Source organism: Hippopotamus amphibius, chromosome 10 (genome assembly GCF_030028045.1).
Source record: "Hippopotamus amphibius kiboko isolate mHipAmp2 chromosome 10, mHipAmp2.hap2, whole genome shotgun sequence".
Classification (NCBI taxonomy): domain Eukaryota; kingdom Metazoa; phylum Chordata; class Mammalia; order Artiodactyla; family Hippopotamidae; genus Hippopotamus; species Hippopotamus amphibius.
In genome coordinates, this window is record NC_080195.1 from 117,456,726 (window position 1) to 117,469,688 (window position 12,963).

The window sequence follows — 12,963 nt, forward strand, 5'->3', positions numbered from 1 at the left end:
CATGTCTCTGTCAGCTGCCTTGAAACCCCTGCTGAGACGGAGTGAGGGTTAGGAAACACGTCCTTGCCTGCCTCCTGCTCTCTGTGGCAAGGGCGGCTCTGCAGCCTCCGTGGGGCAGACAACCAAGGTGCTTGGCGTCGCTGGGCTGGCTCTTCGTCCCCCTTCCCAGCCATGGTTCCACATGGAACCCACCCTCCACCCTCTCTGTTTGTGGGCAGTGACCCCTAGGCCTGGAAGGACCCTGTGGCTAGAAAGAGCAGCCTGAGCCCCTGGGGCCAGACTCCCGTGTGTGCCATGCAGCCCGCAGGCCCGGGACTCGGGGCACTCCGGGGTGTGCGGTGCTCTTAGACTCTGACCCTGACCTCAAACAGAAGTTCGCTTTTATCTGTTTGTATACATGTGCATTCTGTGACAGATTTTTGCCTGAAGAATGTGATCTGTGGCTCAGTAAAGGTTTTCAATAAGCAGGTGTTTACACCTCCATCTCTCAGCCAGAACATTTAACAGGCAGGCGGGGGCAGGGTTCACCCTCAGGACCTGTTTACCGAAGGTGCTGGGAGGGAGGACCCCGATACCCATGCTGGGCCCCAGGGCCCAAAGAGCTGACCGCTGTGGTTCATGTTGAGTGTGTGCCTTGGGGGTTCGCCTCTTCTTGGGTGTTGATGTTTTCTTATTTTCCCCAATATCCTTCACTGTGGGTTAGTCTGTTTTGGGGAAGGGAGTGTGGCTTGTCCTCCTATCCCTTGGCCTTGCCCTGCTGGTCTGTGGTGCCTGTTGGCATTCGGGGTTTTGTTCTTGTTCACCAGCATTTTGTGGTTGGCACACAGAACCAGCATCCCTGGTCAAACCCGGTTACTGTCAAGGCTGCAGCTTCCTTCCTGGCTGTGAACCCTCTGGACCAACCCTGTCCTTCCTGTGAGGTGGTTGTGGTGCAGGTGAGGCAGTTAAAGGGCTTTGGAGACTGCCATGTGTCCTAACTTGAAGTTGCACTTGATCCTTCCTTTTAAAGGATTGAATTAAACCTGTTCCAGGAGAGGAAGTTTATAAAAATGACCTGTGCTAATTCAGAAATGGTCTCTAGAACTTGAAAGTATAGTTTTAGTGTTGTGCCATGCAAACCCCATTTTCTTTCTTTTTTTTTTAAAGCTATTTATTGGAATATAATTGTTTTATACCCTTGTACCAGCTTTTGAGGTACACCAAAGTGAATCAACTGTATTTATACATATATCCCCCTATCAACTCCCTCCCGCTCTTCCTGTCCTGGCCCTCTAAAGGCATCACCCATCATCGAGTTGATCTCCCTTTGTTATACAGCAACTTCCCACTAGCCATCTATTTTACAGTTGGTAGTGTATATATGTCTATGCTACTCTCTCACTTTGTCCCAGCTTCCCCTTTGCCCCCCAAGCCCCGTGTCCTCCAGTCCATTCTCTGCATCTGCATCCTTATTCTTGCCCTGTCACTGGGTTCATCAGTATCATTCTTTTTTTTTTTTTAGATTCCCTATATATGAGTTAGCATACAGTATTTGTTTTTCTCTTTCTGACTCACTTCACTCTGTATGACAGACTCTAGGTCTATCCACCTCATTACATATAGCTCCATTTCATTCCTTTTTATAGCTGAGTAATATTCCATTGTATATATGTGCCACGTCTTCTGTATCCATTCATTTGATGATGGACATTTAGGTTGCTTCTACGTCGTGGCTATTATAAATAGTGCTGCAATGAACATTATGGTACATGTTTCTTTTTGGATTATGGTTTTCTCAGGGTATATATATGCCCAGTAGTGGGATTACTGGATCATATGGTAGTTCTATTTTTAGTTTTTTAAGGAACCTCCAAACTGTTTTCCATAGTGGCTGTACCAGCTTACATTCCCACCAACAGTGCAGGAGAGTTCCCTTTTCTCCACACCCTCTCCAACATTTATTGTTTTTAGATTTTTGGATGATGGCCATTCTGACCGGTGTGAGGTGATACCTCATTGTGGCTTTGACTTGCATTTCTCTGATGATTAGTGACGTTGAGCATCTTTTTATGTGTTTCTTAGCCATCTGCATGTCTTCTTTGGAGAAATGTCTATTTAGGTCTTCTGCGCATTTGTGGATTGGGTTATTTGCTTTTTTAGTATTAAGCTTCATGAGCTGCTTGTATATTTTGGAGATTAATCCTTTGTTCGTTGCTTCATTGGCAAGTATTTTGTCCCATTCTGAGGGTTGTCTTCTTGTCTTGTTTATGGTTTCTTTCACTGTGCAAAAGCTTTTAAGTTTCATTAGGTCCCATTTTGTTTATTCTTGATTTTATTTCCATGATTCTAGGAGGTGGGTCAAAAAGGATCTTGCTTTGATATATGTCATAGAGTGTTCTGCCTATGTTTTCCTCGAGGAGTTTGATAGTGTCTGGCCTTACATGTAGGTCTTTAATCCATTTGGAGTTTATTTTTGTGTATGGTGTTAAGGAGTGTTCTAATTTCATTCTTTTACATGTTGCTGTCTAATTTTCCCAGCACCACTTATTGAAGAGGCTGTCTTTTTTTCCATTATATATTCTTGCCTCCTTTGTCAAAGATAAGCTGCCCATATGTGCTTGGGTTTACCTCTGGGTTCTCTATTCTGTTCCATTGATCTTCCTTTCTATTTTTTGTGCCAGTACCATACTGTCTTGATCACTGTGACCTTGTAGTATAGTTTGAAGTCAGGAAGCCTAATTCCACCAACTCCGTCTTTCCTTCTCAAGATTGCTTTGGCTCTTCGGGGTCTTTGGTGTTTCCATACAAATCATAAAATTTCTTGTTCTAGTTCTGTGAAAAATGCCGTTGGTAATTTGATAGGAATTGTGTTGAATCTGTAAATTGCTTTGGGTAGGATAGTCATTTTCACAGTGTTGATTCTTCTAATCCAAGAACATGGTATGTCTCTCCATCTGTTTGTATCATCTTTGATTTCTTTCATCAGCATCTTATAGTTTTCTGCATACAGATCTTTTGCCTCCTTAGGCAGGTTTATTCCTAAGTATTTTATTCTTTTTGTTGCAATCAAACCCCATTTTCTGATGATTGTGACTAAGGCGAGAATCCAGAGCCCACGAAGAATGACTTGAAATTTTCTATGAACTATAACCTGGCCCCTGTGTGTCATCACAGTGAAACACGTGGAGTAAGCGTGAGCTCCAGCCTCACCACACATCCACGTACACAGTCACGGCTCAGCGCTCACTTTCCTCCCCACTCAAGCAGGGCACTCTGGTTCCCGCGGAGCTGGAGCCCCAGCGCTCAGCTCTCCTGGCGGAGCTGGAGGAGGAGCAGGAGGAGGGGGAGAAGCAGCGGCCCCGCTGTCAAGAGGAGACTGAGCTGCTGAAGCGTCAGCCAGAGGCCTCACTGGAGCAGCAGGTCACACAGTTAAAGGTACTGGGGTTGAGAGTGGCCTCTTTTATTGCTGTCCTTTCTCATCTGCAAAGTAAATAAGAAAATGTTATTCTAAGTTAATTTTGAGGGACTTCCCTGGTGGCACCAGTGGCTAAGACTCCACACTCCCAATGCAGGGGGCCCAGGTTTGATCCCTGGTTGGGGAACTAGATCCCACATGCTGCAACTGAGACCTGGCACAACTATGACCTGGTGCGACCAAAATAAAATAAATGACTAAATATTTTTTTAAAAATCTTAAAAAAAGTTAATTTTGATATGCAAAACCAAAACATGTTTTCATTGTCTTAGAAACTGAGATTTCTCTCGGCAACTTTTTTTCATTCATTTTTACATTTAAATTGACTGGTTAGCATTCCTTTTCTGTTAAGAAATTGTCTTCACATAGTTACCACTTAAACAACACAGAATTAGGGGTGCTGGCCCTCTACACATTCAAGAATCTGCATGTAGTGTATAGTCAGCCCTCAGTTCCTCTGCATCCACAGAGTCAGCCAACCTCAGGTCTTGTGCTGCTATAGTGTTTACCACTGAAACAACATCTGTGGAACTTCCCTGGCGGTCCAGTGGTTAAGACTCCAAGCTCCCAATGCCGGGGCCTGGGTTCGATCTCTGGTTGGGGAACTAAGATTCTGCATGCTCCACGGCCTGGCCAAAAAAAAAAAAAAATTCGTGTGTAAGGGGAACCACACTGTTCAACCCCATGTTCAAGAGTCATCTGTACTTAAATCTGAGCAAGTTTGAGTCCTGCTCATTGCCTCGCTTTGGTGACTCAGCAGCAGCCATATCAAGCCTTTTCTTGCTTTAATGAGGCTATTTCCACAGAAGAACGTCTGTGCAGGATGAGTGAACATTCAGCACCACTTCTCACAACGATTTTTACTATGGGTTTATTTTGTTTTTAGTTAAAACTTTATTGAGATATGATTCACATATCATAAAAATCAGTCTTTAAAGTGTACAGTTCAGTGGTTTTTAGTATATTCACAAAGTTTTGCAACTATCATTGCTATTGGATTGCAGAACATTTGCATCATCACAAAAGAAACCCCCCCCACCCATTGGCAGTCTCTCCCCTCCCCCAGCCCTTCGCAGCCACTGATCTTCTCTCTGCTTCTGTGGATTTGCCTTTTCTGGAGATTTGATAGAAGTTGAATCAAACAAAATGTGGCCTTTTGTGTTTAGCTTTTTTTCACTTAGAATAATGTTTTCTGGGTTCATATATGTTGTAGGGTGTATCAGTACTTGCTATTGCTTTCTATATATCTTATGTCTCTTTTGTTCCCCTAATCCTGCATTACTGCCTTCTTTCATTTTAATTTCCTTGATGTTTATTTTCCTGTATATATTAAAAAAATTTTTTTTAATGCCTGCCTTGGGGATTACAATGAACACTTTATATAATATGGTTCAGATTAATACCAACTTAATTTTAATAGCTCACAAAACTATTCTTCAATATAGCTTCATTCCTTTCTTCCTCCTCTTGCTAATATTGTCATGCAGAGAACATCCATGTACACTTAATGCTTGTTTCCATTTGCAGTTGTCTTCTAAATCACAAAGGAGAAAAAAGAATTAAAAACAAGAACTACATTTTTTTGGTCTTTTATATTTATGTGTATAGTTACCTTTTCCAGTGTCTCTGTTTCTTTATGTGAATTCAAGTTAATGTCTAGTGTCCTTTCATATTAGCTGGAAGGACTCCCTTTAGTATTTCTTCACAGGAAGATCTGTTAGTGATGAATTCTTTCAGTTTTTATTTATCTGTGAATGCTTCATTTTGGAAAAATAGTTTCCTGGATATGGAATTCTTTCTTTCTCCCTTTCTTTCTTTCTTTCTCTCTTTCTTTCTTCCTTCCTTCTTTCCTTCCTTCCTTCCTTCCTTCCTTCCTTCCTTCCTTCCTTCCTTCCTTCCTTCCTTCCTTTCTTTCTTTCCCTCCCTTCCTTCCTTCCTTCCTTCCTTCCTTCCTTCCTTCCTCTCTCTCTCTCTCTCTCTCTCTCTCTTTCTCTCTTTCTCTTGGCTGTGTTGGGTCTTCATTGGTGCACACGGGCTTTCTCTAGTTGCAGCAAGTGGGGGCTACTCTTCACTGTGGTGTGCGGGCTCCTCATTGTGGTGGCCTCTCTCGTTGCAGAGCACGGGCTCTAGGCGCATGGGCTTCAGCAGTTGAGGCACATGGGCTCAATAGTTTTGGCTCATGGGCTCTAGAGAGCGCAGGCTCAGGAGTTGTGGTGCACGGGCTTAGTTGCTCCAGGACATGTGGGATCTTCCTGGGGCAGGGATGGAACCCGTGTCCCCTGAATTGGCAGACAGATTCTCAACCACTGCGCCACCAAGAGAGTCCCTGGAATTCTTGGTTGGCGTTTTCCTTTCAACACTGTGAAGATGGCATCCTGCTGCCTTTTGGCCTGTGTGGTTTCTGATGAGAAGTAAGCCCGCTGTTACTCTTCTTGAGGAGCCTTTATGTTGGGTTGCTTCTCTCTTGCTACGTTCAAGATTTTCTTTGTCTTTCAACAGTTTGATTATGATATGTCCAGGTGTGGATCTCTGAGTTTATCCTATTTGGAGTTCGTTGAGCTTTTTTTATGTATAGATTAATAGTTTTTCATCAAATTTGCCATTTTTGTCCATGTTATCTTCAAGTATTCTTCTGCCCTATTCCCTTTGTCCTTTCCTCTGGGACTTTCACAATGTATATGTTGGTCTTTGAGGGTGTCCTTCAGGCCCGGGAACCTACTTACCTTTTTTCATTTTTGTTGTTGTTGTCGCTGTTGTTCCCCAGACTGAATAATCTCATTTGACCTACCTTCATGTTTGCTGATTCTTCTTCCCACTTCAATCTGCTGTTGAGTCCCTCTAGTGAAATTTTCATTTTCAGTAATTGTGCTTTTCAGCTTGAGAATATCTATTTGGTTTCACTTTATAATTTTGTTTCTTTATTGTGGGGCTCTGGTAGGCAGTTTGCATCTCTGCCTTAGCTTTCACTTCCTTTTAAGTTTTTTGATCAGCCTTTTGTTAGCTCCAGTTGTTATCACTGCCTCAGGCTGCTGAGATGTTGAACAGTTGCTGCTGATTGTTTTTGACAAATGGCTTGGGGATAGGATTGTTGAGGTGAGCTCTGCATCAGACCAGATAAAAGCCAGCTTTGAGAATGGAGCTTTTCAGGGAGCTGCCAGACAGGTCAGTTAGTGACAGTTGGGGGTGGTGGTTTTGGGGAGCTTCAGACCCATTCTGTCCCTCTTCCTCCCCCCCATGGCTGCTGGGCTGCATTTTCTTTTTCTTCTTTTTTTTGGGGGGTGGGGTGGGGGGGTTGGATCTTCATTCCCTTGACCAGAGACTGAGCCCTGGTAGAACCTGGGCCCACGGTGGTGAAAGCACCAGGGAATTCCCTGGGCCGCATTTGCATGGCTACCCCAGAGATTGGAGTGATGAGATTAGGGCAGGTTCAAACATCCAAAGCTTCCTGTTCTGATGGCAACTCAGCCTTTGTTTTTAATAAACACTTTAATTTCCAGAGCTCTGGAAAAGTTGATTTTGACCGTTTTTGCCAGTGTTCTCAGTGCTTTTATAGAGGACTGGATTTTTGGAGGTTCTTATTCTGTCATTCTGAAAGTGCTACCTCTGTAGTTTAGAAAAAAAACCCAAACATTTCATTAATATATTTTAATTCATTAGGTGAACATGATTAAAAAATATTTTTTGTTATTTAAGAAGAAATAGGGCTTATCTTTTAAAACCAGAGGAAGTTAGGTTTCTAAATATCTTGGATTTTGATGGTCATGATACCCTGATGATGGAGAATTTCTTAATGTGACTATTGGGAAAGGTAAGCAGGCTGTTTCTTTTGTATTCTATATGATAAGCACATTCGAACGCATGTTCACTGGGGGTAGTTGCCTTGGCCTTTTTGATCATTGCTTTTGGCACAGAGTACGGAGTCAATAAGTGTTTGTTGAATGAACTAAATTCTAGTGAACAGCAAAGAAAGTGAGCAAGGATAATTTTATAATGTAATGGCATTTTTTGTTGTTAATGTACTTTTGTACAGGGTGAATTTGAAAGTGAAAAGAAAGCTGCTTTGCATGAAAAAGAGGAGATGTATAAACTTGAGCGTGAGCAGGCACAGTCTCTTCACCAAAAAGAGAAAGAGTCTTTGTCTCTGCAACTTCAGGAGAAGAATAACCAAATTCTGCAGGTATGTGGGGTGCATCTTCTCTTTGTTAATCCTTTTTTTGTGTGTATTGTAAAATACGTAAAACATAGTATGAACCATTTTAACCATGGCAAGTGTACAGTTTAGTGGCATCAACCACGTTCACAATATTGTGCAAGTATCGCCACTGTCCATTTCCAGAATTTGTTCCTCATCCCAGGGGGAGGCTCTGTGCTCATTAAGAGTAACTCCCATCGCCCTTCCTCCAGCCCTGGTACCCACCCGTGTACTTTGTGCCGGTATGAATTTGACTACTCGAGGGAATCTCATTTCAGAGGAATCATACAATATGTATTTTTTTGTGTCTTATTTCACTTAGCATAATGTTCTCAAGGTCCATCCACAGTTGTGTGTGTATCAGCATTCATGGCTTTTTATGACTGAATAATATTAATCCAGTGTATTGGGTTGGCCAAAAAGTTCGTTTTTTTCCATAAGGTGCAGAAAACCCGAATGAACTTTTTGGCTGACCCAGTCTGCAGACGGCGTAGTTTGTTTAATTCGTTCACCTGTTGGTGGACGTCTGTGAACGGTCGTCTGCCTTTTGGCTCTCGTGCGTTATGCTGCTGGGAATGTTGGGTGCAAGTATTTGTTTCAGTCCCTGCCCTGGACTTTTTGGGTGTATGTCTAGGAGCAGAGTTGATAGGTCGTGTGATGATTCTGTGTTTAACTTTCTGAGGAACTGCTAAACTGTGACTGTTTTCCACAGTGGCTGTGGCGTAGTACATTTCCGCAGCGCAAGGGCTCCAGTGTCTCCACATTCTTAACACTTGTTTTTCATTTTTTTAAATAATAGCTATCATAATGGATGTGAGGTGATATCTTGTTTTTATTCACATTTCCCTAATGGCTAGTGATGTTGGACATCTTTTCTTGGTTTTATTGGCCATTTTTGTCTGTTCAGGTCCTTGACAATTTTTTTTCTATTGAAATACAGTTAATTTACAATGTTGTATTAGTTTCAAATGTATAGCAAAGTGATTCAGTTTTATTTGTATATATATAAATAAAATAAAATGTATATATATATATATACACACACACACGTTTTTCAGGTTCTTTTCCTTTATAGGTTATTATAAGATATTGAGTATAGTTTCCTGTGCTATACAGTAGGTCCTTGTTATCTGTTTTATATACAGTAGTGTGTATATATGTTAATCCCAAACTCCTAATACATCTCCATGTCTGTGGGTCTATTTCTGTTTTGTAAATAAGTTCATTTGTATCGTTTTTTTAGATTCCGCATGTAAGTGACATAATATGATATTTGTCTTTCTGTCTGACTTCATTTATAATCTCTAGGCCCATCCATGTTGCTGCAGATAGCGTTATTTCATTCTCTTTTATGGTGAGGTCCTTGACAGTTTTTGAAGTGGTTTTTTTTTTTCATTGTTGTTGAAAATATGGATGTGTATTTGTACGATTTTTAGAGATAGTCCCACTATGTGACCTTTCAGCGTCATAACAGCACTGCTGCTTTCCTTGACTTTGTCATCACACAGGGCTGCTGGGTTTGAACTTATTCGTACGTTGGAGGCACAGTTTTCTTGTGAGTATGTGCCAGGCACTGGGCTCGGCACATCGTATGTAGAATTTTCTCATTTCTGTGTGGCTCTTTCCCTCTTAGGACACTGAGACCCAGGAGAGCTCCCGTTAATTTGCTCCAAGTCCATGGCTGCCGGTGGTGGAGCCCGGCCTTCTGACTGTAAATGCTGCACATTGGGGTGTCTGACTTAATTTGGTACCAAAGATGTAAAAGTCACTCCCACCCAGATTCAGGGCAGCGTGTACCTGTGGAGGTCCGTTGTCGGCTGCAGGTCAAGGGGCATGTTCCCGGCTGCAGAAGGCCTTCCTGTGCTGGGAGCGCAGCCACGAGAAGGTGGGAGGGTGGGGGTGAGTGCAGCAGGGCAAGGGAGACACCAGGGCTTAGGTGGGAGGGGGGGGTCTGTGAGGAAGGAGCCTTTCAAAGTATCTCTTAAGCCCGTTCTTCAATATACCAGGCGTTTCTACTAATACATTAGACACATTCTTAAAGACTTCTTAAGAAATACTAAAATTAACATGGCTCATGGGCAAAATAAGGTTAGAGATACACCATTCAACACCTCTGAGGTTTTATAACTCAAAGACCCAAAACAGTAGCAATCCTAATAAAAGTATCAGTGCAGTTAAAGAGACATGTTAAATGCTGAATTAAGAGAGAAATTGTAAAACGTATGTAGTAATTTACCTTTAAAAAGGGGGGATAGTAGCTTAATGGGAGGAATGTGAGAGAGGGTGGGGAGGGAAGGCTGAAAGGCACCAGGAGTGGGGGCAGCCGCGAGCCCCCGGGGCGCTGGCGAGCAGCAGGAGACCCTCGTGGGCCGTGGGCCGGGCTGTGCGTCTGGCTGTGCAGGGGCTCCCCAGGCAGAGGAGGGTGCGGGACCCTTCAGGAAGCCAGCCTCTGCCAGAAGTTGATTTCCCTGTGAAATGATCCTACCAGTGTCCTGAAGATGTGCATGTTTGGTTACAGTGATGGACTGTGTCCCACCACCCGTGTCAGGCACCTCAAGAGACCCCCTGCCACTGCCGCTGTGGTAGCCACCCTCCTGATTGATCAGGGTTCTTGCTCACTGAGGTGTTTCCTCCCGGACACTCTGCTGTTGAGCTGTGGCCGTTTCCGGCCATCACAAGGGGTGCGTACGGGCCTCTCGCTGGGTGTTGAAGGGCGGTTCACAGATGGCGCCGGTGGGGCCGCGCCCGCGTCCTTGCTGCGTGTGTGCGCACCTGGGACGTGGGCTTGTTTCTGGTTTTCTGCCACCGTGGATAAAGCTGCCCTGAGTTTCCTGCACAGGCTCCGTACTGCCGATGTGCAGGAGCGTCTCACACCTAGAAGTACGCGTCTGAGTTGTGGGGTGCTGCCCCTGTCGTGTAACCCCAGGCTGTTCCTGGGCGGCTCCACCAGGCGTGCACTCGAGCTCCTGTTACTCCATATCCTCACCTGGAATGTTCTTACTTGTTAATTTTTGCCAATTGTGTGGCAGTGAAATGGTGTCTCTAGGTGGTCTTAATTTGCGGATAAGATTGCACATCTTTTACTGTGTTTGTGGTCCATTTGTGTTTCCCTTTCTGTGAAATGCCTTTCTGTATCTTTGGCCATTTTTCTTTCTTTTCTCTTTTTTCTTTTTTCCTTTTTTTTGGCTGTGCCCCACAGCGCGCGCATCTTCCCCAACCAGGGATCAAACCTGTGCCTCCTGCGTTGGAAGCATGGAGTTTTAACCACTGGACTGCCAGGGAAGTCCTATTTTTAAATTTAAAACAGCTTTTTTTTTTTTTTCTTACTGATTTAGGGTCTTTTTTTTTGTATATCTGGATGTCTTCTAATTTGTGGGGTTTTTTCCCTTTTGTCATCTTTTGATGAACAAATGTTCCCGATTGATGAATTAACTATTACCATTTTTCCCTTTAGAGTTTATGCTTTCTCAGCCTTAGTTAAGAAATGTTTTTCTGTTTCCCATAAGTATTCTCTGAGATTGTTTTGTAATTTATCTTTTTAATCCACTTGGAAGGATATGATGAAGGGGAGTTAAGTTATTGCCGCGAGGACTAACCTGAGATCTGTGTCCATCCTGCTTTGCTCGCTGCCCAGTGTATGTGGGTGGCCTCTGGCTTCCCTCCGAGGCTCCTCTGGTCAGTCTGTCTGCCCCAGTGCAGATGCCCGGTGATTCTGGGGGCCCAGCACGTGGCAGGGTGGCCCCAGCGGTGCTCCTGCTCCTCAGTGTTTGCTGTTGCCAGCCCTTCTACACGGATCAGTCTGTGCGGTTCCTCAAAGTCTGCTGGGACTGTAGTTGAGAGGCTTTGAGCTCTCCATGCCTTTAGGGAGAATTGACATCTTTGCAACATAGAGGCATTTGGAGATTCTGGAATATCTCTTTTTATTTGATTTTTTAACTTCTGCCACTGAATTTTATAATTTTCTCCTGGAGATCTTGCATACCTTTTGTTAGAGTGATGGTTACTGAGCACAGACAGTCCCTGACTTACGATTATTTGACTGAGGATTTTTTGACTTTACGATGGTATGAAAACGATACACATTCAGTAGAAACCGTACTTTGAATTTTGAACTTTTATCTTTTCCTCGGCGAGTGACGTGCAGCCAGATACGCTCCTGTGAGCTCCACCACAGCTCCACGTCAGCCACGCGACCACAGAGGTGAACGCCCGATACGCTGACAGCCATTCTGGACCCACATGGCCACTCTGCTTTTCCCTTTCGAAAGATTACTGCTAAGGAAAACCAGACATCTCAAGTTAATGGAGTTAGCATTTTTCTGTGTGTGGAAAGATGCAAAGTCTGGGCTCACTGATATCATTCCCTTGATCTGCACTTCAGGAACCTGGGGCCAGCTCCCCTGTGCTGTCCCATCCAGAGTCTCCTCAGGGCTCACCATTGGGGTGGCTGTGGTGGCCTGATGGCTGCAACATCCTTTGTCTACTGATACGGCAGGTGACACTTTTCACTCACAGGTATAATAAATGCATTTCGATTTATGGTATTTGCAGTTTACGATGGGTTTATCGGGATGTAACCCCATGGTAAGTGGAGGAAATCTGATAGGAATGCAGAGGAGGGAGCAGAACCAGCAGAGGGGAGAGGTTCACAGCCTCTCTGCGAGGAACTGGCCACTAGCCATCCGGGCACGTGGTTCCTTCCCTGTTCTGTGTCTTTTGTCCATTTTTTGGTCATTGTTTGCCATCTTGAAACTTGTCATTCTGTGTTTATTTATTCCATTTTCTTTAATTTTTCCAGCAACCTGTGTGTCCCAGTGGTCCACATTTTTTTTTCTAAGTTCCCTCCATGTACAACATTGAAACTGTTTTCTGTTTCTTTTGTTCTCTTCAGTAAATTGGTTTCAAAATTATGCCTTCTTCTGGGTTGGGTTTTGTGTACTTTACGGGCCCCACACTGGAGCCTGTTATCCATTTTCTCCACCCCACAAGCCTACTCTTGGATAAAGTTCCCTACAGAAACTTATTTTTAAGTAAATTGTTTTAATTAAAGCTTTAACAATTTTTCTTCACCAGCTAAAAGACCAGATTTTATCCTTAAGTGGCGAGATAGACGAGTGCCGTTCCGAGCTGGAGAGGCTTCAGCAAAGGCGGGACAGGGAGAACCAGGAGAGCACCGCCCTCGTCTCGATGCTTAGGTCCGACGTCGACCTGTCCCGTGGAGAGAGGTCAGTGTCACCTCTGCTTCACAGGTGGAGTGCACCTTGGCATATGGCAAACGGGACCCTGTGCCACGTGGTCCCCTCGTCCAGAAGGTCTT

General features: G+C 44.0%; 1 protein-coding gene across 14 annotated transcripts in view; it reads left to right on the forward strand.

The window, feature by feature from the left end:
* PCNT (pericentrin) overlaps window positions 1-12,963 on the forward strand; it is a 111,796-nt gene that overhangs the window by 34,235 nt on the left and 64,598 nt on the right. For 12 of the 14 annotated variants that reach the window (XM_057696654.1, XM_057696656.1, XM_057696660.1 and 9 more), the window contains 3 exons: window positions 3,244-3,414; window positions 7,485-7,631; window positions 12,720-12,871. In XM_057696654.1, coding sequence (XP_057552637.1) covers window positions 3,244-3,414; window positions 7,485-7,631; window positions 12,720-12,871 — 470 coding nt within the window. The remainder of the gene's footprint in view (window positions 1-3,243; window positions 3,415-7,484; window positions 7,632-12,719; window positions 12,872-12,963) is intronic. The other 2 variants (XM_057696652.1, XM_057696659.1) reach the window with 2 other exon arrangements.